Here is a 24,542-nt window from a genome sequence, read left to right on the forward strand (position 1 = left end):
ATATATATTATCTAGTTCTCTTTTTTTCCTGGGCTTTCTGTCTCCCCCACCACATGGCCTGGGGGTGGTGCCTAGAGGGTGGGACTTTCTGCTTTAAATGAGTGTGTCCCAGGACCCTGGGCCTTTTTCCCTAGGAAGCTAGGCTGAGGCCGAAGGCCAGGTATGTTTGCATGGACATTTTGCTGAGTTTTTTTCCTGGGCTTTCTTTTTGTCTCCCCCACCACATGGCCTGGGGGTGGGACTTTCTGCTTTAAATGAGTGTGTCCCAGGACCACGCGCCATTAGGCGCGCAAAATTCTCAAATTCTCTGATTCTATCTCTGGCCCTAATATGGTAAATAGGAAAGCCAATTAGATTTGCATACTCCTGGGAGGCACGAAAGTTCTAAGGGTTGGATCATATTTCTGCACTATTAAAGAGCAGGCCGGGTAGGTGGGGCTCATCAGCCATGGAAGGCAGCCCATCTAGGAGAAGGAAAACTCCGATTTCAAACCTCCACTACCTTGCAGCTATATCCATTCATGGAAAAAGCTTTAGGAGTTAACCTAGAGGCAAAATCCGGAGCTGGAGTCCCAAAGGCAGTTCCGTGTCGTTCTGCCAACTCCTGCGACGTTGCTGGAACCAGTTTTATTGGCTCTTGCCTTTCCATTGGACCATTTCAGCAACGTGGAGAGGGGGGATCTGCTGCTTGGGTAACAGCCTATCCTCCATATTACTTTACCCAGGCTTCATGCTCTGGAGAGGACACTCCTCGATTCAGAGCATGTTACCATAGTCTCTCGAGACTGAAGGATGCCTATGTATGTACAGTAGTTTACAAATGCCTGTGTCACTGCAAGCTGGTCCTTCAAGGCTAATCAGGCTTAGCTAGCCTACACTTGCCTGCCTTTTAGCAAAGGTCAGTGCCCTCCCCAAATTCCTTTCCTGATGAATGTGTGCTCCCAACACTTTTCTGTGAATGTATGACCAGATTTACAGCTCCCCCCAATTCCCCACAGATACCAACTTTCGCAGTATTGCAGTGGCACTGGTAAAACCCACAGTTACTGTGCAGTCTCCCATTCCACTGATGTGGATTTTCAATGCAGACAAGGCCATACAAGCACTGGGAGCCATTTTTGTATATGAGAGAGAGTAGGTGGTGGGTGAGAGAGGGCTCAACTGTGTTGTGGAGTGAATGTATGGGGTGAGAGATTGATGAAGTGCCTTAAGTGACTGCTTGCCTCTCTGCATGAATGTGCTTGCCTGGAACACACACTAATTCCAGGACTCCTTATCACCTCTGGCTCCACCCACGGAAGGCTGCTGTTTTCTGCCCCAAGAAACGGCAAGACCAGCGGCCGCCGATAACAAAACATGCCCATCTTAAAGTTGTCACAGGACTCTTCGTTCCTATTGCTCTTCCCCACTGGGTGCAACAAAGCGGAAATAACCCACAGCCAACGGGAATTGCACTACTAATAGTTGCACACGGTTCGATTGATTCTGAGTTATGAGGGCGCTTCCCGGGGTCTTCTAGATACAAAGGGCCAAACGGTATATATTAACAGCCGCGCCGAGGAGTGACGGATAGCACCACAAAAAGGGGGGAAAGAACCCGCGAGGCGGCTACTAATGGTCATCTCCAGGGGCCGCTCGATGCTTTGCCCCGGACGTGGCCAGTCGTGTCAGGAGAAAAGAAACCCCTGACAATGGGAACCCGCGCCAGAGGTTTGAGTCCAGGCGGCCTCCCGCTGCTTCCGAGGAGGAGAGGCGGAAGGGACCCCGCGTAGGAAGTGGCTGGCTCATCGAGCGGAGGCGAGGTGGGGGAAAAGTCTGAGCCAGGCTCTCTCGCGCCTCTTCCCTTCTCCCGCCCCGGCGCCGCCTCGTGCTCCAGGCGCACGGCTGGGGTGGGTGTGGGGGTGGATTTGCTGAGGCAAATCGTGGGCGAATGGCGACCGCGCGCGAAGAGGGAGGAGCGAGCAACGACAGGGAGGAGAGCGGTCTCCCCCCCCCCCCGACGCGCGCCCCGCCGAGTCCCCTCGCGCGCGCCAACCTTCCTTGGCCCCTTCTCGCGAGGGCGCGCGAGGTAGCGAGCGGCTAGCCGACCGGGCGGACGCCGGGAGAGGAGGGAATAGAGAACCGGCGCAGTGACGTCACGCGGAGCTGTCCCTCAGCACCGGGCCGAGCCGAGCGGGCTCTGGCGAGCCGGGTTCGAGACCGGGTCGAAGAGGTAAGGGGGGCCGCGGCGGCGGAAGGGAGCGGAGGAAGAGAAGAAGAAAGGATCGCCGGGGCCGGGGTGGGTGAGGGTGGGTGGTCTCTTCCAGCGCCCCTTTGCCGGAGACAAGGAGGGAGCCGGGCGCCGGGCGCCAGAGGGCCAGGCAGGGAGGAGAGACGAAGCGTGGGAGGGGGTTACTGTGGGGGGCTTTATCAAAGGAACCGATGGAAGCACAAAGCACGATCTGCGCGCCAGGAGCATCGGGAGAGTTAGGTAAATGTTGTCGGGCGCGGAGGGGGCAGGAGCGGGCAATCGGTGGTCGTGCCATGGCTTTTCCTCTCTGCTTTCTTGCCCCGTGGGCTGCTTAGGCTAGCGATAAGAAGTCGGGGGGGGGGTGAGTGGTCTGGGGGTGGCGACGCGGTTGATCTCCCTTTGACTCCCATCGCCGCGGCATCGGATCCCTCCAGGGCAGCTCCAGGGAAAGCCCTTGCACAAGCGGGGACATCGGGGGCCTCGCGGGGCCGCGCACGAACAATAAGGCTCCTCTCTCGGATGATCCTTTTGTGGGTGCCGCTGCGGCCACAGAGCCCGCTCGGGCCACGCTCCGAGGCTTCCCACCGCCAGCCCCACGTCCTTTCTTCCCCTCTCTCCCTCGTCTCTCTCTCTCTCTCTCAGGCTAATTCTGCAGGGAACAAAAAGTGTGTCTGCTTCAGACCCCAATTCCCCGTCAGGGAGAAACATAACAATGTTGCCCGTGATTCCTCTCTCCCCCCCCCCCACATCATGTTTTTAATTAGCATAAACATGTGTAAACAAAGGCTAAAATCCTCAACTGGGCGTGGGGGGGGGCAGAAACAATGTCCGCTGCTTCGAAAACAAAACCATTGCATGTTAGCTAGCATAGGAGTCTGGGCTTGTGGATCCTACAACATTAGTAGGGTTCACAAGCCCAGGATTCCCTGGGGACCCCCTTATCCCAAACAAAGGGAGCCTGGCAGGTTCCCCAGAAGTCTTTGCAGCTCTGTATCCTAGCAACCCTGCAGCTTCCCTTATGTGATCTGCCGGTCCCGAACTAGGATGCGACCCAGTCCAGCTTGCGCTGATGACAGGAACAGTCAGAGAAGTGAAGTGAATGGAACGGCTCCAGGGTATGGACGGATGGACAAAGTCAGGTCTGTGGCAGGGAAGAAGAAATGGGGCCTGTGCTGTGATAGTGAAGGGGAATGGACATGACTGGGTCAATTTGGTACACTCTGGTTGGAGAGGAGGGCTGAGTAGAAGGCAGGGCGCATTATTGCAGGGGAAAGGGAAGTACTACATACTTGGTGAATCAGCCTTCCATGCAAATGGACATGACAAAAGAGGTGCCTGGTGAAGCCAAATGACTATCAGGAGAGGAAGTATTTGTCATTGTATTCTGTGCATTTTATTTCCCTTTAACATGAACTTTCAAACCCTTCCCATGTATGCCTGTGTCTCTGTGTACCTGCAGTGGATAACTCTCTGTGTATCAGATGAAATGTACTCTAGCGCAAGAAAAGTTATGTTATATTGTGTAATGTTTTTAAGGTACCACAAAATATTTTTGAAGAAGGACTGCTTTCAAAGGCTGGGAATAGAGATTTGCACTGTTGTGTTTGTTTTGGTGTTCTTATTGCAGTCACACCTGTTCTAAACCTGCTAGTCCATTTTAGATTAGTAGGACTCACAACAGATCCTGTGTATACAGTAGCTGGTGGGTGCTCAAATGGAGCAATTCAACATATCCAGCAATTGCAGAAACCTTGTTCTGAAAGTGCCTGCAAACCTAAGAGTTGGAACAGTATGCCCTCTTTTGCAGTGGAAAAGGATATGCTACTTCATCTGATACACAGAGGGTCATCAACTGCAGGTACCAAGGGAAGGCAACTGGCGGCTCTCTGAATGGAATGCCAATAACCCTAAACGGCATAGCCAGTGAGGGTTGTGAGAGTTGTAGCCTACCAGCACCTAGAAAATCACAAGGTGCCCACACCGAAGTAGAGATAAGCTTCTGCATGGAGACAGGTACGAAAGGACAGAATTGGGTGCCTAGAAAGAACAGCCAGTTCCATCCAGACATAATATTTACAGCTAATTAGGCATTCTATGCTAGAACATTACAATCAACCATTGACAAGAAGGGAGCAAGGAAGATCCTGAACTAGTCTTTCTCTGGAGGGTCAGGGTGACAGGATCAGATGCAGGCTATGGCCACAGGCTTTGTCCAGGGTGTGCTTATGTTTGTAAATATGTGTATCACTATTGCCACTTGCAGCTTATTTATTTCTTATATAATAATCTTAGAACTGCAGGGCTGGAAGAGACCGTATGGATCATCAAGTCCAGCCCCTGTCCTAAGAAGCATAGTGGGGAATCAAACTCCCAATCCCTGGCTCCTTGCACCATGTGAATCAATTCTGATGCTGTCTAATGCAAGTGTTACACAATTGTGTGGTGTTTTTTCAACCCCAGCTCCAACTCCTGACCCCATCCAATCAAATGCACCTATTTTTCTTTTGCCTCCCTGGAAGAAGCTGCATGGTGTCTCCTTACAGAACAGTGCTGGGTCCCAGGGTAGACTCTTCTTTGTTTGCAAGAACATTTGGCAAAAGGGCCCTATACTGCAGCTGCTCCTCATCAGAGTACCACTCCCCTAGGTTGATCCCAGGTTAATAGGATTCTTTCATGAGGAGCTTTTCAACAGGCTGTCAGAGTAAATCCCAGAGGCAAAAAGAGGATAAGGAGAGGAGGTTTCTCTTCCACATAAACAGATCCTATCAGAAGATATGCCTAACCCTAGCCCTCAGGAAAAGTTTGCTGGAGTGGCAGCATATGTGCTGGCACTCCTCCCCAGGACTTACATAAGTTGGCACCACCATTTTACACCCTGCAGCACCACCTTCTCTCTCAGGGGAGGCTGAGTGCAATTGATGTTCTCACAGCTTTCCTTTCCTGATTCCTACAGAGTGAGATGCTAAAACAAGCTCCCACATATTCTCCTTCCAGTGCCTTCTGTCAACATAATTCCTCCCTCCCTCATCTCTCTTAAGCTTTCACCTGCAGAACATAAACTGCATTATGGCTACCCTTTCCTATAAAGCTGCTTGTTGAAAGAACCTTAGGATTGCAGTATTAGGTCCAGCTCTTTACGAGGTGTCCTTGTCTTGCAACTGGCAACTGAGCTAATAGAATGAAAATTATTTCTCACTCACCAAATGGAATCATACACTACTTTCTAAGAGGAAGTCTGTCCCTTTGCTTTGTTTCTGATGCAAAGTTTCCCAGGGTAGAAGTAGCACACGAAGGGAATCTGTGGGAAAGTTGGAACCTGAACCCTCATTCACGGTGGAGGAGGATTAGCTAGAGTCCAGCCAGTTGCTGGAATAGAGCCGAGCTGGCTGGCCTGGCACCCCACAGCTGGGCCAGTCACTCATACACATACTTCCAAGCTGCTTCTGGAGAGGACTCAAATATGTGAATACACTAACAAGTATCAAGGTGTGAGTTTCCCTGTCCTCCGGAGAGAGTGACATGGACTGTTGTGCTTCATGTCAACTTTGACAAAACCTCTTTGCACAGGCACATGGATAGAGAGATGTACAGGACAAAAAAACGATCCTTTCACAGTAGATATCAGTAGCTCTATCAGTGCCAGGTCTGGGCCTGCAGCTAGCAGGCATTCGCTGGCCGTGAACGACATTGGCTTTTCTTCCTCTGTAGGCAACCCGGCCATGTGCAAAGAGGACAATTGAAATAGCTGGTAGAACAAGAGGGCTGTGTGGGCTCTGCCACAGAGAAAAACAAATTAGAGATGGATTAGGAAGTAGCTGTTTCAGGGTGGAGTTTTCACATTTACTGTCGGACAGATTTTGCCAGATAATTGCAGGCATACTGCCGAATCTTGCTGTTTTGGAACAGAGCATGGCAGGTTGTTTGTGTCCAAGGATTTTTATGGCTTTCAGAGATACAGACTCGTTGAGGAGATTTTAATTAGGTATGTATTTTGTCAGAAATGTGAAGGTAGAAATATAGACCATTTGCGTTTTACAAGCTCTAGCAATGAAAGCTTTCAAATTAAGGTGGTAGAACAGTTCTGTGTAACTCCTGCTTCCTCTTTTTTAATTCCAACAAAAGATTAGTTAAATATTAGCTTGAGTTCTTCCAGAATTTGACCAGTGACAACTATATTTAATGGTGCTAAGACTGTGGTCCTGTACAGTATATACAGTGGTGCCTCGCTTAACGAGCGCACCGTATAACGATGAAATCGCATAGCGATCCGTTTTTTCGGATCGCTAATGCGATCGCTCAACGTTTTTTAAATGGGGAAAAATTCGCTTTGCGAAGACCGGTAAGCGTTTCGCTTACCGATCTTCGCAAAACGACCCCCGACGATCAGCTGTTCGGTGGCCAAAATGGCCGCCGGAAGCCGGGAAATGGCCTAAAATGGCCGCGCGCAGCGTTTTCGCGCCCTCGTTAAGCGAGGCGAGGGCGCGAAAATGGCTGCCGGCCATCCTGAAGCTTCGCTGAACGGTGAGTATTTGGCCTATTTGGAACGCATTAAACGATGTTTAATGCGTTCCAATGGAAATCGCTGCCCCGTTCAGTGATGCTTCAGCATAGCGAAGGTTAATCTGGAACGGATTAACCTCGCTATGCGAGGCACCACTGTACTTATTTTGGAATAGGTATCAGCAGTGAACAGGTTGGAGCGTCTGGGTTCATAGGATTTGTCCACTGGAAATCCTCAAAAGAGCTCCTGGTGTAAGCAATACACATTATAATCATTTTGTACTATGCCAGAATCAGCTTCCACATTCAGAAGCAGTACCCTTCTTATTCAAATGTGCTAAGGATATACAACAAGACAGGAGTGTTGCCTTTGAATGCTGCTTGTGAGCTTCCCAATGGTATCTGGTTGGCCACTTTAGGAACAGGATGCTAGACTAGATTATGCCTTAGTCTGATCTAGCAAAGCTCTACTTACGTCCTTGCATTTCTGATTAAATTCTGATATACTTTTTGTTATATGATTTACAGAGGTTTATGGGAGGTACTCATTCACAATGTTTCTGTGACAATAAGCTGACCTTACATGGATGTCATCACTCCTAGGGTGTCTAGATCCCCTTTACTCAGATTTTCTTTAAAGAACTGCTCCTAATTGTATGGTAGATGGCTATAGAGGAAGTGGGATGTACAGAGGTGACTCACTTTTAGGATCAAGCCATTTCCTGGCTGCACTTTTTGATGGCAAGTCCTATATGGCTCCATAATCTAGAGAAATTTATTTCTTGTAGTTTCCTGTTTAGGATATTAGAGCAAAAGTATGCCATCCTCCTTTAGTTATACTGCCTGCACACATCTTTTTTTTGGGATTTAAGATGAGCCTACCTAGCCTTGGACACTTTTTTAGTTTTCCCTCCACTTTGTCACTACTAATGTTGCATTTCTTAAGACACTGTCTTGATTTTGTCTGTTTAACTGATGTCGAAAAGCCCTCACTTTTCACTTGTCTTTGAAGGCCACAAGAACTGGATTTCTGCTAGCTTTGATATTCTCTTCCCTGGGAACAGTCCACTGCCTTTCTGGCCCACAATCCACCTGTTTGAACATTGGTTGTTGTGATTCATTGATTTGCTGGTCATGAGGGCTTCTAACCCGAATAGTGCTGGTCAATAGGGCAAATAAGAATGCATTTAAACTTTTAGTGAGTCAATAGCTCATTATTTCATTCTGATTTTCTGCCAGTGGTTGGGAAGAGTTTCCCTTTATCCCTGTTTGGGAAGGCATGTGGGTTAAAATTCTCCTCAGACAGGACATTACAGATGACCCACTTGTTATGACGTGACCTGCACATCATGATAATTTTCTAGATGTAGCTAAAAAGGAAGATAACCTACGGTAAGTTCTTGGAACAGGGAGTTCCGTGTATCTGATGCAACCACTAGGAAACCCCTCTGTTATGTTAAGAAAAGAAACTGGGTTAACTTGAGGTTGACTCCCCCACTCTGCCTCTGTAACTGCAGACATTCCATTTGTTACATGATGGTCTCTATTCTGCTTAATTATACTTCGAGGGTCCCTGGGCCTATTTCAGGGAAACCAGGTTTGTAATAAAGGACATTAGTCCCAATTTAACACAGAGAATCCAGCATATAGGAAAGAGAAGTCAGTGTTTTATGTTCAGCCACTTGGCAAGGATGAAGGGGGGGGGCTGGGTGGACGGCACTTCATGTGGAACAAGCCCAGTTGTTGAAACAAAGCAGAAAGGATCTAGATAAGGAGGCTGTAGCTATTTCTCAGCAGCCAGTCAGAAAATGTTCTGCCTCCCTTAGCAACAGAGAGTGAACCAATCAGCAGACAGAAGGTCTTCAGTACTGGCAACCATTGGTGGTAGGGACTGGAAGGGGAGGGAGGGAAGGAATGAGAGACAGGGCAAGAAGGCAGGGATAGAGAGAATGAGAGATTTCCCAGGCTACTGACCTGTTCCTGAGCAGCAAAAAGGTGGTGGTGGTTGAAGGGTGTGTGTGCGTGCGTGTCAAGTCCAGCTGTAGCAGTAGCTTCTTAATGGCCCCTTACCTCTCTCACCTCACGCCAGTGTCACTAACCAGAATCTTGTTGTGTTAGGGTATGTGGGTGAGTGTGCAAAGAGGCAGTCATAACAAAGCCTGCAAAGCTGTCTGGTTCTGGGTTTCAGAGACAGCTCTAAAGCCCTCGTTGAATTAGTCCACTGTTTGCAGCCAGTGGGGGTGGGTTGTTCTTGGATCCTGCTTGAGCCTTGCTCTGGCCCTGGGTGAACAGGAAATGCACAAAGAAGGCTGCTTTGTAGTCGTCCACCAAAGCTGAGAAAATGGGAAGAGGAGGAGAAAGATTAAGAGGGCTGGTACCATTAAAATAGGACTAAGGTGCTGTTGTCTGACTTTGCTGCTGTTGTTAACGGCTGCCTTTCAAACTGCAAACAGAAAGGGAGGTTGTCCCAGTTAGTTAGTCAGTCGGTCATTTTGCCTCCGAAAGCCAGGCATACATACATGCAGAGGGTTAATGAAACCCGGATATCTGACAGATGCTTTTCCAAACTGCTCTGCTCCCATTGGTGACTCACTCCTTAACCCACTGGTTATGTGAGCTAGAAAGTGGGGGTGGAGTGGATATATATTGTTAAAAGAATCATCTGTTCTTCCCTTGGTTGTCATGGAGACCATATGTTGGCCATTCCCTTTATAGACACATTTTAACATTTTGGAAAGTTTGTTGTCCTATCCTTGCTGAACTCTCCCTGGGAGTCTAAAATTGCTCTGAGCCTTTTCTATCACGAAATATGTTAGAAAGATATGCTGATGGCTGAATGACTTGGTGAGTGTTTTTTGTTTTTGTTTTTTCTTTGAAAACACACAGAAAAATCAATGGGGGCCCGTCCAAGAAATAGGTCTGGGTGGAGATGCATGCTGGATGGTGCCTGGCCTTCTCTGCCCCTTTCAAATGTTCCTAACACTCAAGACAGCTTCTTCTGCAAGCCAGCATCGTCTGACTAGACTTGGCTGAGGCCCAAGGAGTTGGTGGGTGTTCTCATCCCTGATCTTTTCACATTTTTAACCTTGCTTGTTAGTTGCCTCTCGCAGCCTCCACAAAGCAGGGAACCATTTTTGGATGTCTCTGTGGAACAAGCTTGCAGAGGATGAGAAAAAATGTTATATGCCTGAAGGTTCTGCTGATTCTTACCACAGAGATTCAGGGACAGTGTCAAATTTGGTGTGGATAGGTTGTGCTGCTGGTGGGTCCCTTGGAAAAAAAACACTGGGGCCTCAAGTATCTTGCCTTGTCTTTTCTCAACAGATGGAAGGAACGCCATGAGGTGGTATTTCTCACAGGCAACAGGGAGGGAGTGGGGAGCCTGATATTGCCTCAGAGACCCAAAGAGCCATGACGTCGACAGTACAGACGCTGCGTTTTCCACTGCTGCCACACATGCCAGGGCAGGACCAGACATACAGTTGTGAACAGGAGATTGAACGGCGCTACCAAGTGGTGCCCTCTGTAGTGTGTGCCATGTGCTGTCTCTTCGGGATCATCTATTGCTTCTTTGGTGAGTGTCATGAGGGGTCTGTGGGTTATTTTGGTGGGAAGGGGGAGACTCAAGGGTATAAATTTTCTTATTTCCCATGTGCCCATTCCCCACCCAGACCCAGTCCTGTCTCACAGTGTGCCTGGACAGGAGGCTCACAAAATACTCTTGGCAATATCCCACTAAGGCTGCATTCCTAAGTTTAGCAAACTACTTGGCTCGGCTCCTGTGCTAAGCACACCAAAGTCCCTAGAGAAAAGCCCAGCTGCCTTTCCCTAGGACACTTCCATGCTTTTGCTTCCACATTACAAAGCATGGTGCAGAATGCAGGAAAATCCCGGGCATTAGGATTCCCCATTCTTCACTAGATGAAGGACCAGCTGAGAGAGAATTGGTAGTTTTAAATTTCTGGGTACTTACATCTCAGAGGACCTCTCATGGACTACAAATGCCAACATGCTAATGAAGAAGGCACAGAAGAGGCTGTATTTCCTGAGAATGCTCGGCAAGTTAAATTTATCTCAGCATTTACTTCTGTCATACTATCGTAGCACCATTGAGAGTGTCCTAACCTATGGCATTTTGGCATGGTTTGGGAGTAGCTCTGTAGAGGACAAAAAAGCTCTACATAGAACCTTTAAAATTGCCCAGAATATCATCGGACTCCAGCTACCAACCCTGGATGACATCTTCACATCCCGCTGTCTGAGGAAGTCACACAGCATCCTGAGAGACTCTTCCCATCCTGCTTATAACTTTTTTGTACTGTTGCCGTCTGGCAGAAGATATAGAACAATTAAGACTCGGACCACATGTTTTCTGAATAGTTTTTATCCCCGAGCTATAATTGCAATTAATAATGAGCTTAAAGACCACCAGTAGTGAATAATAAGTTGGACTGTGTTACTTGGCCTGCGGTGTAGTTGTTTGTATTTTTAGTGGGGGACTTTTAGTGGGTGGGGAGTGTTTGGGGAATTTTATGTTTGTGCATGAGTCTGGTCTCTGGGTGTCTGTGAATTTCGTTGTATGGGTATAATGTGTATATACTTACAATGACAATAAAATATTATTATTATTATTATTATTATTATTATTATTATTATTATTATTATTATTATTATTATTATTATTATTATTATTATTATTATTTGGCAGGGAGATGCAGCCACTTCAGGCAACAGATTCTTGGTGCCATGAAAAAATGAGGAAATTGTTTGTTCCTGAATTTGCTATTATTGTACTTTTTCTGCCAGAGACAAGCACTTGTGAATTCTCGCCCCCCCCATCCGTGCCAAAATAATTTGGCCAGCTTTAGTTGCCTTAACTGTGAGGTAGCTGGTGGGGTTATGCTGTTCTACCTCAGGCCTGGAGTAGATAGCTTGTTGTGATACAAGAGCAGAATCTGTTGGCTGCAAGTGACAAAAACATGCTGAACCCTATTTTGTATGCTTAACACACCCCTCCACTCACCCCAGTGTTAACATTCATTTCCTTTTTTTCCTCAGGGTACCGATGCTTCAAGGCAGTCATGTTCCTGACGGGGCTGATGTTTGGCTCCGTGATCATCTTCATGCTGTGCTACAAGGAGCGGGTGCTGGACACTCAGCTCAGTGTTGAGGCCTCCGTGGGCATCGGCCTGGGCATTGGGGTGCTTTGTGGCCTGGTCACCATGCTGGTGCGCAGTGTCGGGCTCTTCATGGTTGGGCTGCTGTTGGGGCTGCTGCTGGCAGTGGCCACACTGGTGGTGATGGAGCAGTTCTACCACCCTCCGACGGTCTGGATCCCCATTGGCTTGCTGCTGGGTGTCGGCATGCTCTGTGCTGTTCTAACCCTGCAGTGGCAGCGCCTCTTCACCACTCTTTCCACTGCTGTCTTTGGCAGTGCTGTGATGACTGCCACAGCTGACTACTTTGTTGAGCTCTTTCTGCTACTGCAGTATGTTTATGAGCGTGTCAAGGTGGCACCTGCCCGGCCCATCTGCTGGTACAGCTGGGTCATCCTGGGTACTTGGCCCATTCTAGCATTGTTGGGTGTCCTGGTGCAATGGAAGGTCACGGCTGAGGGATATTCACACACCGAAGGTAAGTGTGGTGCTGCTAGGTAAGTAAGAAGGGGCTGGCAATAAGCATTTGGTGATTCTCATTTCTGACTTGTACTGTTCCTGCATTCATTTCTGTGACCTCTCAGGAGTTAAAATAAATTTCCTCCCCCTCCCCTTCTCCTGCCATCTCACTGATGGAAATGTGAACAGCACAGAGGCTGAAGTCTTCTATGCTAAGCAGTAGTTCTCTCCTTTCAGCATAACCTGGTATTAAAGAGCAGCATACTGAAGCCCTGTTCAGGCCTTTGCCTGCTCCCATGTAAACTTAAAACTGGGGTTGGAGACATGAGCACACAAATGACCTCCCACCCCAAATATTGTCAGACCTTGACTCATTGAATGCCAAGGTCTGAAGAGGGCTCTGTCATCACATTCAGCTGAAGGCAGTTAAAGAGGTCCCACAATTGGGACCATCTGGTTAGATGGGTCACATTTGCAGGTGTGACTTACATGTGCACTCACACCTCATTTCAACCCTACATCTGAGCAGGTGAACTCCTGCATAGGGCTGTACCCATTTGGTTGGTTGTCATTGAGTCATAGGGTGTGCAGTGGGTACACACGTCAGTCTGGCATCACACAAATGTATCACACATTACAGGCAGAACTTTCTCCAGGAGTGGATTCACAAAATGACTACACTTGGCCCAAAGTTCCATCCAGCAGGAGTGGGTTAATCATGCAACAGGTTCACTTTTCTATTTGCCTCCCACAAACATGGACACAGTTTCAGACTGCTAAGACTGCAGAGCTTTATGCCAGATCAACAATTACATAGGGTGGGAAGCTAGTTTTCTTTCCTGAGGACACATCATGGGCACCACTGTACCAACATAAATAAATTCAAAAATAAACAAGACCTTCAGCAATGGGAGGAAAACAGAGTCAAAAGAAATGGGTAATAATTTCAACTGAAAGCTATCAAATGCCTGTAATTGTTAGTGCTGAAGGAAAGGCATAACAGTCTCATGTAGGATAAACTAGCTAATGGTGTAGCATCTATAAATTCTATTTTCTTCAGATTAAGAATCAAAATTTTGTCAGTGATTATGCTGCAGTAATTAATGCATTGAACTCTTATGCAAATTTAGGAGGGTCAGTTCAGGTTAATAACTTATTCTTAAGACTTTCTGCTCCCAGGATTCTGCCCATCCCTGCTTTAAGGACTAAACTGAGATTTCAGAAAAACTTTTTTTTACCCTGACCCTGTTCTAGCTGAGGATTCTGGGAGTTAAATTTCAAAACAACAACAACCCCTAACATTTCCAAGCTTTGATTGAACTACACATTAGCCGCCTAGAGTAGTCTTAATTGATTAGATAGGCGGGATATAAATAAAATAAATAAATAAATAAAATAAATAATGCAACCATCTTTTCATTTTCTTTGGCCAGTATCAGAGGATAAGGGCATTCATGTAAATAAGAAACTGCTCATTGCATCATGCATCACACAACTGAATGCACAACCCATCGTCCAAGCAGTGCAATACTAGTCATGTGAAGGGGAGCCTGCTGGAATGGGAAGGGGAAAACGCTTACATCATACAATGCAGAAGAATATTTGCCTTTGTTTTTAAAATTCACTTCAAGAGGGTGCAGTTGGTGGAAAGCTGGGTGGGGTTATGCTTAATTCTTTATCTTCTAAAGATCGCTGTATCAATACTGTTTCTTCTTGAGGGTTTCAAATGAATGTTTGTTACAGATGTTTGCTTTTTAAAGCTTCAGACAATATTTTCTCAGTAACTACACTAAACAGGTTAGCAAATATTATATAGTGATTACTATTATATAGTGGTTACTGAGAAAATATTGTCTGAAGCTTTAATATATATGTGTGTGTATTGAAAATGGCATATCTACCCATGATGAGCCTCTTTCTCTAGTTAGAATCACAGAATTGTAGGACAGATGCTAAAGGACATTAAACCTCTCTTTAAAAAAATTCTAAAGTAATGAATATTGCTGATTATGCATAGGTTAAGATGGAAGAAGAAGGATGCCATTGGGACATCCTTGGCCCCTCAATTCTCTGAATTATACCCTGCACTAAAAATGGCTGCGAGTCATGTCCTTTCATCATGAGGGTGCATTCTTCAATCTTTCCATCAAATACTTCATTATAGCTATTGTCAGCTGTGAACTTAACCTAATTTTATGGATGAAGAGGATGGCAGAAGTCAATAGCCATCATGGCTGGAAGATTCTGAGAGTTGTGGTCCAAAGAAGTAACTTTCACAGTTACTGTTAACTACTGTCCATTTCAGTTCTGTTTTTTATCTGCCCAGCAAAATATTCCAGCTATGGCATCTGCCGTCCTCTCTGGGCCACCCTTTGTCACACCAGATTCCACAGTTTGCTCAACCTCTTCCCTTTCCCTCCACAGTGATTATCAGTCGGCAGCAGCGCCGTGTTCAGCTAATGCGAATCAAGCAACGGGAAGAGCGTAAGGAGAAGAAGAAAAAGAGGCGGCCACATCCTCACCCTCACGTGCAACACAAGGCCCATCCACCAGAGCCTGCCTACCGTCGCAAGCCTAACCCTGTGCGCCGATTTGATGGGGATGTGCTCTCCCCAGTGAGTGAATGCCAGGGATCTTTGATGCAGGGGCAGGATAGTGGGGCCATATGTACTGAGGATGTGGGAACAGTAGCTCTGTTCGGAATAGTTCAGCTGTCTATCAGCAGAATGGGCCAGACAGAGAGAATCAATTTCTCTCTGATTCTTTCCTTCTTGGCCGTAAGGCCTTTCCATCTTGGAAGCCAGCCTTACATCTAATGATACCTTCATTCAATAGCCCATCTGTCTGAATCAAAGTGTTTCTTGACTGGATGCCCATTGCTTCCCATACCGCAGATTGTCTTTAGCAAAATTTCCATGCTAATCAGAATGGTAGGGACAGAGACCAATAGCAACTTAACATTGTAAACTAGCCACCAAATGATCCTCCATGTGCAGGGCATCCAGCATAAGACATTCTATGTATGGAAGGAACATAAGCAAACAAACTTTATTCAACTTGTGTTTTTGCCCAGATATTGTTAGTTACAGGTGGGAAACAGGAATTGTAGTGTGAATCTCTAGCTATTCCTCCAGTTCCAGTTTCTTTCAGCCTCAGAGAAATCTCTGTCTACTGTCAGTAGTGTTGTCCTAGGGCCCTGCCAGAGCCGTGCTAATTGGTGTAGAAATGCAGCGGTCATTATACAACAGGTAGAGTTCTCAGAAAATGCTGAACTTGGCTTGACCATGTCAGGCAACAATTGTTTATTATTATTATTATTATTATTATTATTATTTATTTAATTTATATCCCGCCTATCTAGTCGTGGTGGACTACTCTAGGCGGCCAACAACAGAGATAAAATACAATAACATAAAACAGCATAATTACAACAACAATTAAAAATAGGGAAACAATAAAGGAGAGAAAAAAAATCAAAAGTAATCTGGAGAGAAGGCCTGCCGAAACATCCAAGTCTTTAATAAGTTCTTAAAGGTGCCCAGCGAGGGAGCTCCGCGAATGCCAGGAGGTAAGTTATTCCAAAGGCGAGGAGCCACCGCCGAGAAGGCCCTATTTCTTGTTTTCTCTTTTCGGGCCTCCCTCGGCGTTAAGCTCCTCAGCCTCACCTCCTGGCTCGCCCGTGTGACCCGGGTAGAACTTGGTGGGAGTAGGCGTTCCGCCAGGTATCGAGGCCCTAAACCGTTTAGGGCTTTATACGTAAGCGTTAACACTTTGAAGTCGATGCGGAACCTGATGGGCAGCCAATGCAATGCGGCCAGAGTGGGCGAAATATGTTGGAATTTTTTCACTCCACTGAGTAATCTGGCCGCCGCATTCTGCACCACCTGTAATTTCCGCAGCAACCTCAAAGGAAGCCCCACGTAGAGCGCATTACAGTGGTCTAATCTTGAGATTACGAGCGCGTGTACTAAGATGGTGAGCGCCCCCACATCCAGGTAGGGCCGCAGCTGGGCTATCCGCCTGAGGTGAAAAAAGGCAGTGCGGACCACGGACGCCACCTGGGACTCCATGGAGAGCACCGGGTCCAGATGGATCCCCAAGCTGCGTACACCATCCTTTGCAGGGAGAGTCACCCCCCCAAAAGAGAGGGAGTTTCCCAAATCCCCAACTGTGGGAGGGCCCACCCTCAGTACTTCCGTCTTGTCCGGGTTCAGCCTAAGCCCGTTCTCCTGCATCCATTCCAGTATAGTCCCCAGGCAGCGCTGAAGGCACAGAATGGCTTCTCCTGCGGTTGGCGAAAAGGAGATGTAGAGCTGCGTGTCGTCCGCATACTGGTGACACGAAGCACCACACCCCCTGATGACCCCACCCAGCGGCCTCATATAGATGTTAAATAGCATTGGGGAGATAATCGACCCCTGTGGAACCCCACAATTGAGGCTCCACGGGGCCGAGACTCTCTCCCCAAGCTGAACTCTCTGGGGGCGGTCCTCCAAGAAGGAACGGAGCCAGGACAATGCCAGGCCACCTATTCCCAACTCGGAGAGCCTCCCCAGGAGGATACCGTGGTCAATGGTATCAAAGGCCGCTGAGATGTCGAGGAGGACCAACAGGGACACTTTGCCCCTATCGGCCTCCCTCAATAGGTCATCACACAGGGCGACCAAAGCCGTTTCTGTGCCGTGGCGCGGCCTGAAGCCCGACTGGAATGGATCCAGGGCATCTGTTTCATCCAGGAGCGCTTGAAGCTGGTCGGCCACCACCCTCTCGACTACCTTGCTAAGGAAAGAAACATTGGCGACGGGCCTGTAGTTGCCAATTTCGTCCGCCGCCAAACTAGGTTTCTTCCTGATGGGCCTAATGAGTGTGTCCTTCAGGGCAGATGGAAATCTGCCCTCAAGGAGAGACCCATTTATTATAGCCGTGGCCCACTCCGTTGTTAGCGGCCTGGCTGCTTTGATTAGCCAGGCCGGGCAAGGGTCCAAAGAGGAGGTGGTGGCACGACAGCGGTCAAGCGCCCTGGAGACAGTGTCAGGCGTAACAGGCTGAAAGGTGTCCAGGATCACCGGGCAAGATGGAGCGCTGGACATCTCAGCTCGACTCACTGTGCTCAAAAAAGGAGAGAGGTCCCGGCGGATGGCCTCCACTTTCGATTTAAAAAATGCTGCAAATTGGTCCGGCGAAAAACTAGGGGGAGGCCCATCGCCCGGACCAATTCCGGATAGGTCGCGTACTATACGGAATAACTCCACCTGCTGGTTGGACGCCTCACTTATCCGGTTAGCGAGGTATGATCTACTAGCAGCCTTTACCTTAGCAAGATAAAGGTTAGTAGCGACCCTGACAGCTATCCTATTGAAATCCGTCGGGACCTTTCTCCATTTGCGCTCTAGCCGTCTCCTGACCCGCTTCCTCGCCCGGAGGTCCCGATTAAACCAGGGTGCCGGGCGGTCTCTGCAACGGAGAGGGCGTTTAGGTGCGATCATGTCAACAGCCCTAGTCGCGGCAGCAAACCAGCCATCCACCAGAGCCTCGACAGGAGCGCCAGCCAGGTCAGCCGTAACACCTCTCATGGCATCCTGGAATCGAACCGGATCCAGTAGCCTTCGAGGGCGGACCATAACAATAGATCCCTGCTCCCTGCAGGGGGGGAGAGCCATTTTAATGGTACACTTTATTAGGTGGTGGTCCGACCATGACAAGGGTACCGACTCAAGGTCAGTCACCATCGGACCACTCTCGCTCCCATTAGTGGAAAAAACCAAGTCAAGTGTGTGGCCACCCACGTGGGTGGGGCCGTTAACATGTTGGGACATGTTCAAGAAGGCCATGGTCTCCAAGAACTCAAGAGCTGGCCCGGAGGTCTCTGCCCCCACATGCACGTTGAAATCCCCCAAAACCAATAGGTTCGGGGAACTCAGCAGTGCCGCGGAGACAAAGTCCACCAGCTCCGGTAAGGAAATGGCTGGGTCGCGGGGAGCTCGGTAACCCAGCAAGATCCCAATACCATCCCTGGCCCCAATCGACACGTGGAGGGCCTCAAGACCCGGCTTTACCACTGAGGAGCGCCTAGCGACCTCCAAGTTGAATTTGTGGACAATGGCTACTCCCCCCCCGGCCCTCCAGTCTACCCTGGTGTTGGACAGCATAACCGGGTGGGCAGATGAGTGCCAGAGGGGGACCCCCCTCTCCGCCAATCCATGTTTCGGTTATGCAAGCCAGGTCTGCATCCTCCTCCAGGATAAGGTCGTAGATTACCTGGGCCTTATTGGATACAGACCTGGCATTCAACAACACCAGGCGTAGGGTGGAAGGCTGACTGGTCTGGCTGCCTCGATACTGGGGGCTGGTCACGGTCTCAGAACAATGTACAGCCTTCAGACAAATCAATTTCCTTTTTCTATTCACAAATAACCTGAGAGAAGGTTATGGATAAAATTCTGTTGCATACATTTATGCAGGTGTAGCCCAGATCAGGCATCAGAAATATTTAATTTAAACAAATGCCCTGGGGATGTCTTTGGGAGCCTTGGGATATGGGTGGGTGAGAACCTTTGGTAGTAAAAAAAAATCGTTGCCAGCTTGTGGCTGCTAGGATTGGGACTGCCAGCAGTGATCCGGCAGCAATTATTTACTCTTAAAACCTCCCCACTCCACTCCAAGGTTCCCAAAGGCGACTCCTGGGCAAAAGGGAACTGTAGGAAGCCTCAGTTACCTGAAAAGGGGTATAGGGCACTTTTCATTATTTTAAATTCAACATTTTCAGTATCTGATTCAGGTTACACTAGCATAAATTTAAGCCAGCATTTCACCTATTGTGTGTTTTGTTATGATACCTAGCACTGTCTATTTCTGTATTGCCCAGATGTGTAGTTAACTAAAGTACGTGTCTGGTTCAAAACTGCAAGGTCAGTGAAGGCTCTGGCAACACCCTGTCATTCTCAGCATAACAAGTGTGAACAGTAGCCACAGAGTCATAAAGTTTTAGGAACAGAAACCTAAATTGGCCATGCCTTCCTGGCACATGTCAATGCATGCTCAGGAATGTGCATGTGCTGATCACTTTTTCTGAATGACCTGTGAAAAATGCTGGTGTATTTTTCAGTCCTGTATTCTCCTGCTGTGTCCTGGTTGCAGCACAGACCAATTAGACCACTTCCCTGCCAGCAATCCTTGTCAGAGGTGCTTGAAACTATGTGTCCCTTTTCCAGTTATGGGTACACAAGGAAAGCTCAGGGTGGCATCTTGTGGAACAACTAATTCTTGGCTACTATACCAGTGAGGAGTGAAATCATAAACATTAGGAAGGGTCAGACGATATTCCTTTTCTCAGGGAGGTAAACAGCAAGAATCCGGACTGGCCAAGAGGACTGTGAAAAAAGGCAGGGGCAGTCTTTCCCTACTGTGAAGTTCCACTCAGAAATAGGGGACAGAGGTAGGAATTCAGATTCCCCCCCCCCAAAAAAAAAACCCCAAAACACAAAGTACTTTGGTAAAGACAACTACATCAAACTAATTGGTATGATTGAAAAAGATCTGGAAAAATGTATTCGCAAAGGCTTTCACGGCCGGGATCTAATGGTTGTTGTGGGTTTTTCGGGCTCTTTGGCCGTGTTCTGAAGGTTGTTCTTCCTAACGTTTCGCCAGTCTCTGAGTACAGAGTGCTGTCCTTTGAAGATGCCGGCCACATAGACTGGTGAAACGTTAGGAAGAACAACCTTTAGAACACAGCCAAAGAGTCCGAAAAACCCACAACAACCATCTGGAAAAATGGTTAAAAATGCAATTATCATTTATGGGGAGGATTGCAGCTGTGAAGAGGAATATATTACCTAAAATGATATTTCTTTTTCAGACAATACCAGTTCTTACAAAACAATTAATACTTCAAGAATTTACAAAAATAATAATGAAGTTTGTCTGGCAAGGGAAAAAACCTAGAATAAACATCAAAGCACTTCAAGACGCAAAACAAAGAGCAGGCTTTGGACTTCCAGATTGGTTTTTATATTATAAAGCCTGCGCTCTAGTTTGGATAAAAAAGTGGATAGTTTTAGAAAATGACAGAATATTAAAACTAGAAGGACATGATTTAAATCTAGGATGGCACGCCTTCCTATGGTATCAAAAAGCAAAAGACATTAAACAATTTAAGAACCATCTGATAAAGAAAGCTTAAACTGGGTATGGACCAAGATCCAGGAAGAAAATTACCAAAAAGTTCCTGAATGGGTCTCACCATTGGAAGCATTTAAACAACCAACATTAATGGAAAAGAAGAAACTCATGAAATATAGAAATTTGTTAAAAGAGGACTTAAATATGAAATCAAGGGAAGAACTAGAAGAACAAGGTACAATACTTGATTGGTGGACAAAAGCACAAATAGATTCAAGATACACAAAATATAAAGCAGTAGGCTTTTGTAAGGAACAGACACCACTAGATAAGATACTTCTGAATGTAAGGGAAAAACTGATTAAAATGTTGTATAATTATCTACTTGAATTAAAAACACAAGATGAAATAGTTAAGGAATGTATGATAAAACGGGCCCAAAATGTGGGCCACAATATTAACTTAAAAGTCATGGTCACAAATATGGGAAGGTAGTACTAAGCTAACAAAAGCAATTAATTACAAAGAAAATATGTATAAGATCTTCTATAGATGGTATATGACACCTGAAAAATTATCGAAAATATATCAAAGTACCTCTAACAAATGTTGGAAATGCAAATCAGAAGAAGGTAGTTTTTATCATATGTGGTGGACTTGTAGGGAAGCTAAGAGCTTTTGGAAACTAATCTATGATTTTTTACAAAAAATGTTATCCTCTATAATTCCATATGAACCTGAATTGTTTTTGTTGAATATAATACCAGACTTGATAGAAAAAGAAAAAAGGTATTTGATCATACATGTAACTACAGCAGCAAGTATTTTAGATGCCAAATACTGGAAAAAAGAGGAGACACTGACAACCCAGGTGTTAATAGAAAAATTTTTGAAGCAGCAAAGATGGATATTTTAACTGAAGTATTTAAAAGACAAAAAATTGCTGAGGCTAGAAAAAAAGTGCGAACCTTTGTATAATTGGATGAGAGATGAGAACATGAATGGGTTAAAATTATGAGAAAGAAAATCTAAGATATAATTTTAGATTTGAAAGACTTAGAAAAAATGGTAAAGTAAGTGTGAAGTAAGCTCAGTAGGAAACATATCGACAAATGTAATAATGATATATACTCTTCTTTATCACATTCTGTATTTTTTTTAATTTACCCCAATACCCTGATCCAAATCCCCTTCCCTATAATCTTCTCTTACCAAATGAAAAATGAATAAAGAAAGAAAGAAAGAAAGAAAGAAAGAAAGAAAGAAAGAAAGAAAGAAAGAAAGAAAGAAAGAAAGGGGGCAGAGGGAGCAAAAGGCAGCAGTCTTATTTTCTGTTTCCCCTTTTGCAGAGCTACATACAGAGCTTTCGGGAGCGGCAGACGGGCTCTTCCCTCAACAGCCTCTTGGCCAACACTCATGCAGCCATCGACATAGACTATGACTGTGGCTCCACAGTGCCCCTGACAACAGGCTCCGGCCCTGCCATGAGGGTATAGCTTGGCACTGAGCACGAGGATGCTGTCCACCGTGGTCCCATGGGTCAGTCTGCGTGGATATACCTTAGTGTCTATGTCACCATCAAGACTTGCAGATACTCTTCACTGACATTCGTGGGCCTGGTCAAGATGTGCAGATGTAGTCCAGCACCTCTCAAGCTGCAAATATTTGCAGAATTCTCCCCAGCACTACATTGACTCTGACTAAGCCACCATGGGAAGATGGGGCGAGGGAAGAGCGTGAGCAGGTGCTTGGGGCAAAGGGCTGAAGAGAGACCTGGTTGCAACCTATGCAGGCCGGGAAGTGAACAATGCAGGAGTTTTCGGAGAAAGGATCAGTATTGTCCTGTGAGGCTAGAGAAGCATTTCCTGATCGCCTGCAGCCACCGCCATGGACAAAAACGAACCTGTCAATGTTCCCACCCACCACTGTGGAGTGGCCCATAAATGGAGGAACCGCAGGGTGTTTCTGTGTTGTCTTGCCACATGATGGACCCACTCCGTGTCCTGGAGTTTGTCTTTGCATGAACTGTTTCCGAGGACTCTCTCAGAGGCACCAGTGCCCACTGCGTGCTGACAGTGGCAGGATTTGACTCAGTTCGCTCTTGTCTGGCTGGAAAGAGTCAGCTCAGGGAAATGGGGTCCCCTTGGCCCTTGGCCCGTACCAGTGCCTGGCTTTCTGTTTAAATGGGCAACTCAAGCAGGGAGGGGAGGAGGGTGGGGGTTAGTACCAGAGCTGGGCTGCGTCACTGTCAAAGTGTGCAAGTGTGAATGTGAGTGTGGTGGAGCTGGAGCACGTATGGGCATTTGGCTGGTATTCAGGCATTGAGCCTTTTTGAGGCCCCCCCTTCCTTTCTCACTGCCCCCTCCCCCTGCTCCTTATTCCGGGGTGAGGGTAGGATATTGAGGGGCTGGGGGAAGGCAGGGGAATACCCATGTACATAGTCTTGTTGCAGTTATTTGTATTAATTTATTCTTTATAAAAAGCTGGGCCAGAAGAGCTGTGCTAGGCCCAAAGGGAGCCTCAGAAGGATGGACAGAGAGGGAGGAAGAGAGATTCCTACAGCCTTCGTCTCTTCCCTGGCAGGCCTATCGCTGTTCTTAACCATTCTTCCACCTGTTTTTACAAAGCTGAGGGAGTGAGGTGGCTGTTTTCCACTCCACAAGAGTCTTAACAAAGTTTAGCAGCTCTTATGATTGTGGTTTGTCCACTGGTGATCCCTATGGGGGCTGGTGGGAGCTTTCACTGGTTGTCTATTCCAGAGGGGAGGATCCAGCACCGTTCAGCAGGGCCTCTCCTTTATGGAGAAACTGCATGTTTCTGTCACCAATTGCCATTGTTATCACCACAGAAAGCTTGCACTCTTGTTTTTCCTTGTTTTCTCTCTCTGCAGTCTTTCTCTCTCTCTCTCTCTCTCTCTCTCTCTCTCTCTCTCTTTTTGTATCTGTGCCAAACGCTGCCGGAATGCGGCTGCGCAAGTAAAAAAAAAAGCCTATCAGGATCTTGGTCTCCATGGGTGAAATGCCGTCTATGTGACTGTCCTGGGATACCAGAAATCACAGTTGGTGTTTGGGGGTGATAGGGAACAGAATGGAGGTGACAAATGGCATCCAAGCTATACTTGAAATGACACGTGCCTCAGGTTCAACTAAAAGGAATTCTGAATTGGCGCTTCTTGCAGATCAAGAGGAAAGCCCTGTTGGACAATGGACAGTGGATATACATGGGCAGGCTTGAGGGAAGAAAGCTGCCAAGCTATTGTGTTTCTTGGAGGCTCATATTTGAGTCAAGTTGTCTTTCATCGAGAGGAGAGTGTCCATTTCTCTATCTAGAGCTGGCACACTAATTACCAAAGGGTAATTTTTGTTTTACCCCAGGTACTGTAATGACATCATATTATTAATCCGTGGTTTTGCGGAGCAGCCCACAGGTGCTCCTCTCTTTTTCCTTACTTTGTGTCCTTGTAAAAGGGCAACGCTTTGACATGTATTAAAACACATACATGCACACCTCATCTGCCTAATGAATGTGCCCATGGAAGTAATATACACTGCTAGTTACTTCCATGCAGACTGAAACACCTTCAAATGAGTAGGCACTTGAGACATCACCCCACCAAAACAATTTTGTGGTTTTGTGGATCCTGCATGATAGTTGTGCAGTGAAGAGCGCTGGAACTGGGGTGCACTCCAAAGTATGTAGGGGCATAGGTGACACCTTCTCCAATTGGTTCAAGTAACCCTGCAAAGAAGAGCCATTCTAGTTACTGAATAACATTAGAGTTTAATTTTTTTAAAAAAGCACAAGTCGAGAGCATGAAATAGAGCAAAACCTGCTTCCCTGGTCATGCAGAAGAGGGAGATGAATTGTCCTTCTTGTGTGGTCATTCTCCTGCCTGTTCCCACATGCAGTGTCCACTTTCCCCCTGGTGATCCTGGCCATTCTGTTTATTTTATTCTGTGCCTTCCTGGATACTAGCAGCCTGAGGAGAGAAGCAAGGGAGAAATATTAACAGAGCAGAAGTATCATTCAACCATCACTCTTTTTGAATGATTCGCTCTAACTTCAGTGTCTAATTGGAA

At 46.9% G+C, this 24,542-nt stretch overlaps 2 protein-coding genes across 15 annotated transcripts in view; one reads left to right on the forward strand and one right to left on the reverse strand.

Moving 5' to 3' along the window:
• The first annotated feature begins 1,783 nt into the window (after positions 1-1,783).
• Positions 1,784-23,458, forward strand: TMEM198 (transmembrane protein 198). Of its 9 annotated transcripts, XM_078383472.1 has the most exons (6): positions 8,436-8,725; positions 9,617-9,777; positions 10,055-10,304; positions 11,789-12,364; positions 14,770-14,960; positions 20,201-20,655. In XM_078383472.1, exons 3-6 carry the CDS (start codon positions 10,142-10,144, stop codon positions 20,522-20,524), a joined length of 1,254 nt encoding a protein of 417 aa, XP_078239598.1. In that variant the 5' UTR covers positions 8,436-8,725; positions 9,617-9,777; positions 10,055-10,141; the 3' UTR covers positions 20,525-20,655. The 9 variants fall into 9 exon arrangements, with proteins under 9 accessions (XP_078239594.1, XP_078239602.1, XP_078239597.1 ...); XM_078383468.1 differs by lacking the exons at positions 8,436-8,725; positions 9,617-9,777 and adding an exon at positions 1,784-2,212; XM_078383476.1 differs by lacking the exons at positions 8,436-8,725; positions 9,617-9,777; positions 20,201-20,655 and adding exons at positions 1,806-2,212; positions 21,813-23,458.
• A 765-nt stretch (positions 23,459-24,223) lies between these two features.
• The window catches only part of OBSL1 (obscurin like cytoskeletal adaptor 1), a 70,093-nt gene continuing 69,774 nt past the window's right edge, over positions 24,224-24,542 (reverse strand). For all 6 annotated transcript variants that reach the window (XR_013540668.1, XM_072985343.2, XM_020792121.3 and 3 more), the window contains one exon: positions 24,224-24,442. Coding sequence is in view for 5 of the 6 variants with exons in the window: in XM_020792118.3 (XP_020647777.3) it covers positions 24,413-24,442 (30 nt within the window). In the remaining variant the exon portion in view is untranslated. The remainder of the gene's footprint in view (positions 24,443-24,542) is intronic.

Source organism: Pogona vitticeps, chromosome 1 (assembly GCF_051106095.1).
Source record: "Pogona vitticeps strain Pit_001003342236 chromosome 1, PviZW2.1, whole genome shotgun sequence".
Lineage (NCBI taxonomy): Eukaryota > Metazoa > Chordata > Lepidosauria > Squamata > Agamidae > Pogona > Pogona vitticeps.